Genomic DNA, 6,725 nt, shown 5'->3' on the forward strand with positions numbered 1-6,725 from the left:
TTATTTCTCCCCTTTTACCCATTCAAACCATAAGGTGATTCTATTTTGTTTGGATGGTTTTACTGAAGGGGGAGCAGTTTTAAAGGAAACATGAGAGCTGAGAATTGGGGAAAGTTGGGAATGTCATGCTCTTCCTCTCTCCCTAGGGAATTTTGAGTAAAATATTTGCTTCTCACTTGGGCCTTGTGAGGTGCATTGGCTTTCCAGAGACATGACAGAGTGTCAGGCAGTCTTTCATGGAGGATGAGACAAGCTGTGAACTTAGACAGTAAAGATCATGTTAATGTCAAACTCTAATTTATAACTTCTTGATTTCAACATTACCAAACTTATGCTCAAGTTCTGAGGTTATGACATTCTCTTAAAATTAAAAGTGATGAACCATGTAAAATCTCAATTTCAGTTATTATTACATCAGTGACAATTCTAAATCTTGTTTTCACCAGTTTTTAGGCTTTAGCCAGTTTCTTCATTCATGCAGGCTGATGGTCTTCCCTATCTTGATTTATCTTTAAGGTCTTCCTTACATTCCTTAAAATGCTTAATCTTCTAAAAACTATTGTTTATTCCCATAAACTTGTTGCAAAACTTCAATGATTTAGGAAGTTGAGTTTTATTAAAAACTTGATGTTAGCCCTGACCACAAAATCCTTTTCCTCCTCATGGCTCAAAAAGTATTCTTTTCTTTCTTGAAGACACTCTAAAAACCTAAGATTAATATATTACTGAGAGAATTTGTCTGCCTCCATCCACTGATTGCTGAGACATGTTGAAACACATCCTGTTTGGAAAAAACCTGGACATATATGAAATAAAACCCTAGGAGCAAACTTTTTGTCTTACCATCACGTGTATATAGTGTTTCATGGTGTCACATAAGGAAATGTTGCCATACTGTGAAACTTATAACCTTTTAGGTAGGGACCTTCATTTACTCATTATCTACCTGGTGTGGTGCTGTAGGATTAGCACTGGACTGCTAACCACAAGATCAATAGTTCAAACCCACCAATTGCTCCTCAGAAACCCTATACAGGGTTGCTATGAGCCGAAAAGGACTCAACAGCACTTAACAAAAAAATATTTATCGATCTATCTATGCATGTATCTACCATTTATCTACTGATAATATCTTATGTTTTTTTTATTCACTTATTTTTGTTGTTGTTGTTAAGTGCTGTCGAGTCAATTCTGACCCATAGCGACCCTGTATAGCGTTTCCAAGGAGCAGTTGATGAGCTTGAACCACCGACCTTGCAGTTCCAACGACTTTGCAGTCTGACACATTAGCCCACAGTACTACACCAGGACTCCATTCACTTATTGGTGGTGGTTATCTTCTGTGGAGTTGGTTCCGGCCCATAGCGACCCTGTACAGGGTTTCTGAGGCTGTAAATCTTTACAGGAGCTGAAAGCCTCATCTTTCTCCTGCGGAACAGCTGTTAGTTTCAAATTTCTGACCTTGCGGTTCGCAGTCCGATTCGTAACCACTATGCTCCCAGAGCTCTTTAGTTTATATTAATTTATATTTACTCTTAAAAATGAGTAAGTGATGGTGAAAATAGCTGTTACATATTGTACATGTTGGTTGTTGTGTTTCTCTTTCGTTATAATCCTTTTTGGTGGGATATTTTGATTCAAGGGCCATTTGACCTTCATGCTGAATCATGATAGGCTCGGGCAGGTTGGGCAGGGTCTGCTTTAGGAGCAGAGCTGGCAGGACCATTCTGTCTTTAGGCCTCACACAGACCAGGATTTATCACTGGTTCTCTGAGGCTCTTCAGAAAGCCTCAGTGATAAAAGATTCTAATACTCTTTCTGTATCCCGAAAGATAAGACTCCAGTTTTGTGAAGGGCCATTGAGCCTGTAATGGTCCTTCATCCTGGAAGAGAATTAGGAAGACACGAGGGAGATCCTGAGGGATGGGGTAGTTACTAACGTGGACCACAAGTGGTTCTTTTTTGCTTCTTGAGAGGATTGTTGTTGTTAAGTACCGTGGAGTCGGTTCTGGCTCATAGTGACCCTGAACAGGGTTTCCAAGGCTGTAAATCTTTATGGGAGCAGAAAGCCTCATCTTTCTCTCACGGAATGGCTGGTAGTTTCAACCTGCCAACCTTGAGGTTAGCCGCCAGATTCGTAACCACTACACTACCAGATTGGACAGAACTAAATCGAACTTTACCACAATCTCCATGTTAGGATCACTTGTCACTACTGGATATACCTTTCTTCCTTGGAGAAACAGCGTATATCCCTTTTTGTGTGCTCTTGTCTGTTGCCACCATAGGGACACCCAGGGCCCTCTGGGAGCCTAGTGGAAGGTCTGGGAGGTGAAAGATGGGGACACAATCTAACCTTTCCCTCCTATCTTTTCACAAGTCTCCATGAAGCTGTTTGTGTTTCATTGAAGGAAACAGCATCTCAGAGTCCTCCCTCTGGCCTTTAAGAGCAGATGCACAGGAAGATAGAATTAAGCTATGAAAAACAGCTAATAGAAAAAGAGGAAGTTTCACTTTTTTCTGTGGGTTTCTGCTTACAAATCCATTGTTGCTTACCAACCCAACTAGCACAAGAACCAGAGAAACAAGAAAGACTAAACAAAGGGAAAAAGCAGCTCTTTCTCTTCAGATATTACAATCCAGAGAACTTAAAATAATGAAATTTGAAAAGTTGTCCAATTTATGCTCAATAAAATAGACTCAAAACTGCTTTCAGATGTTAAACAAACAAAAAGACAATCATATAATCGAATGGCTGTCAGTACTTAGTAAATTCATGTCTTTCTTTTTTCTTTTAGGCTTTTCCTCCAAATGCGATCACTGTATTTTTATACTGCAGTTCAGTGACTGTGTTCTTCGCAGTAATCAAGTTGGTCAGTTATCGTCTGCACGTCATGTTTGATAAGGGGGGGGTCATTCAGGAGAGGCCCTCCAGAATGCAAGAGAAGCCAAATGCAGACAAAGAATCCACAAGTGAGCATAGAATGAACTATAAAACTCCAAGGTAACGTTTCCCAATTAATGTATCACTTTATGAGGCAAATGTTCAAATTTTTATGAAAAATCTTTTTCTCAGCTTGTAGTTGTTTATGAAAATATGTCAGTGCAGACAAACACACACATATACACTCTATGAGGGTGAGTCCAAAATTATCCACACTCTAGTTAGAAAAGACAAATACATCATTTTTTGACATAATCTCCTTGCTTTTCAGTACACTTTGCCCATCTTTCAACAAGCTTTCATGTTCCCTTATTAAAAATGTTTTAGGCTGAGCTGCCAGCCATGAATGCACCACTGTCTTCACTTCTTCATCAGAGATGAATATTCATCCTCAAAGTGTTGCTTTCAGGTGACCAAAGAGGTGAAACTCTGATGGAGCAAGATCAGGACTATAGGGAGGATGCTTTAGTACCTTAAAGTGAAGTTTTTGTAGAGTGTCAATAGTATGGGCAGAGGTGTGTGGATCTGTATTATCATGCAAGATCGCAATACCCTTGGATAGCAGTCCTCGGTGTTTAATCTGAAGTTTAGGTTTCAGCCCTTCATTGAGCCCATCATCAAGGTGGTTTAGCTGGCTATCAGTACAGTCTTATATCCTGACCTGAAATTCATTTGCATTGAGCTTAGCATTTTACTTATGTATTTTTCATCTTATCATTGCATGCAAGAGTGTTGTTTAAAACAACATTCATGTTTGTTAATACAAAAGTAATAGGATATTAAAATGATTCTCCAGTAAGCATCTTTGCTACTATTCTTATCCTTATTTCTGATGATTCCTTGAAAGAGTTTGTCCTATAATTAAAAAATAATATTGATAATGTTTGTTACTTTTTTTTTTTAAGTTTTTATTGTGAATAATGTGTTCGTTTACATGGGAGAACATTAGCCTCACATTCATCCTATCGTATATAGTTTCATTGCCATGTATACCATCCCCTCCATGCATCATCAAACAATAAAAGGGCAAGCCTGCCCCTAGGCCCTCAGTTGTCAGCACACAGCCCCTCTCCCTCTATGTTTCTCTCTCTTAAAAATAAAATTTGTATATAATGAAATGAGGAAATGGAGTTTGGGGAAATTTTGGTTCTGCACAAATACTGAAAGAGTCATGGTTTTCTACTTTATACATCATGGTTTTCAATTTCTTCTGTTGGATTAGCAATAACAGGCAGACTAACAATGGCAAAAAGGAAGAGACCAATCCCAACCTCACCACGCCTCCTCTCCACTGCAGCTCCCAAGGGCAAAGCATACACTCTCACCACTCCTCTGGGCTTCTGGTAAGTGCTCTGCTTTGTCCTTTTGTTTTTACAATTGATTCCACTTTGAATGGGAGTTTGCAATGACAGCATTTGTACTTTGTCTGTGGACTAGCTGTATATTCATAAGTACTACTAGCCCCTACACTAATGGAAAATCACATCATCTGAATGTGGAAGTAGCCTGAGGCGAGCTCTTGGGACTACAAAATAAACATCAAGTCCTGTGCTTCAATCATCTCCAGCCTCTTATGTCCTCTGCCCCTACTCTGCATACCTGTCGTGTTGGTCAGAACATTTATTTGCAGACCTCCAATTTTCTTTCTCTTCTCCTGTCTGTCATGTATCTGAGTCATCACATGTGCAATGCAGACCTGGAGTCTTCCCACCTGCCCACTGTGTTCTACACTGCAGCCGCACACATCTTTCTCCTAAAATTATTCACTTGTTTTTCTAGATTAACTTTAGCAGATTCTGTTTTTTGTATTATAAGTAGCCTCTTGTTCTTACTCCTTTTCCCTTATTTATCGCTTACTTTATTTTTTACTGCTATAAAAATACAGATAGCAGCATTTGCAGCATTTTCAATTCAGTGTGACCAATTAACAGTCAGTCATTTACAAGCATCACCAGTGTCCTCAGTGATTGTATATCCCTGATAAAAGTCTTGTCTACTTCAGTCATAGGGTCGCTGTGAGTTGGTATCGACTCAATGGCACCCAACAACAACAACAACAACTTCAGTCCAGTTCATGCCTGATAATCATCAGATCTACTTACAGCTGGATATGTTTCTCCACATAGTGAATGCTCATACAGAATGTTCATATTCTTGGGTTCACTCTATTTTGGTATCATATGAAATCATGTTCACCTCTATATTACTGATATTTGAAAACCATTAGAACTAACCAAAATATAAAATTTATGGAGCAATTAAGTAAACACATGGCATGTTTTAAAGTAGCCGAGACAGTAATGTTTATATAGTGTGTCTAATAAAATAGAAAAAAAAAAAAGCTTAATATATAATGCTAATGGGAACAAGAAGAAAACCATTTGTATATGAAATAATGAAAGCATTTTTATAAAAAGTAAACATATTTTTATTATGTTTTATGTTTTCTAAAGAGCTTTACATATATTCAATGTGTGCTTTTATTTTTTTACCTTTTATTGTGAATTGAGTGAAGGATTACAGATAAGATCATCAGTTTTACATGTAACAAATCCTACACTTTGTTTCCATTCAGTCATTGCAATGCCCTCCATGCAAGAGCATTTACTCACTTCCTCCCTGTGCTTCCTGTTTTCATTCCATCTTCTGTCCTAGCCCTTCTCAGTGTTATTCTTTGGATTTGGAATGATTGGCTGTTCTATGGTGAGCATACCGTACTAGTATTTTTGTCCCTCCTCTATACCTACCTACTGCTTGGCTGAAAAATGGGCCATGGTGGTGAGTTCCTTTCCAGACCTGAAGGGTGGTCGAGGGCTATGGTCTCAGGTTACTCGTTTCTTTCTGACCAATAAGCCTGGTCTTTTCTTTCTTTCTTTTAAAATAATTTTGAGTTCTGTTCTATGTTTTCTCCTACTCTATTTGGGACCTTCTAATGTGATCCCTTTCAGAGCAGCTGGTAGTGGTAGTTTGTTATCATCTATTTCTTCTGGCTACCACTCATCTGTCAGCTTGTCGTACTGTGGTGGCTTGTGAGTTTCTGTGATTCTGGAAGCTATGCCACTGGTATTTTAAATAACCAGCAGGGTCACTCATGGTGGACAGGTTTCAGATGAGCTTCCAGACAAAGACAGATGAGGATCAAGGAGTGATGAACTACTTCTGAATATTCAGTCACTGAAAACCTTATGAATAGCAGAGAAACACTGTCAGATATAGTGCCAGAAAATGAGCCCCTCAGGTTGGAAGGCACTCAAAATGCGACTGGGGAAGAGCCACCTCCTCAAAGTAGAGGTGACCGTGATAACACAAATAGAGTAAAGCCCATGGGAGTAAAGCCCATGGGACTTTCATTTACTGATGGGGCAAAACTCAAAATGAAGAGAAACAGCTGTAAACATCCATTAAAAATCAGAACATGGAATGTACGAAGTATGAATCTAGGAAAATTGGAAATTGTAAAAAATGAAATAGACTGCATAAACATCAATATTTTAGGCATTAGTGAGCTGAAATAGATTTGTATTGGCCATTTTGAATCTGACAACCACATGGCTTATGATGCTGGGAATGACAAATTGAAGAGGAATGGTGATAGAAATTGATGCTGGAGAACGCATGATAGAATTCTGCAAAATCACTGATTTGTTTAGTTCAAATACCTATTTAGACTGCATAAAAGACGACTATACACATGGACCTTGCCAGATGGGACACATAGAAATCAAATTGACTACATCTGTGGAAAAGCTCCATATCATCAGTCAAAACAAGGCCAGGGACA

General features: G+C 38.7%; 1 protein-coding gene across 1 annotated transcript in view; it reads left to right on the top strand.

Annotated features, from left to right (window-relative positions):
- Positions 1 to 6,725, top strand: part of PCNXL2 (pecanex-like 2 (Drosophila)) — a 491,139-nt gene that overhangs the window by 25,116 nt on the left and 459,298 nt on the right. Inside the window, exons 2-3 of the mRNA XM_006870571.1 lie at positions 2,799 to 3,004; positions 4,167 to 4,287. Of these exons, the coding sequence (XP_006870633.1) occupies positions 2,799 to 3,004; positions 4,167 to 4,287 (327 nt within the window). The remainder of the gene's footprint in view (positions 1 to 2,798; positions 3,005 to 4,166; positions 4,288 to 6,725) is intronic.

The sequence above is a fragment of the Chrysochloris asiatica genome, unplaced genomic scaffold (genome assembly GCF_000296735.1).
Source record: "Chrysochloris asiatica unplaced genomic scaffold, ChrAsi1.0 scaffold00144, whole genome shotgun sequence".
Taxonomy (NCBI): domain Eukaryota; kingdom Metazoa; phylum Chordata; class Mammalia; order Afrosoricida; family Chrysochloridae; genus Chrysochloris; species Chrysochloris asiatica.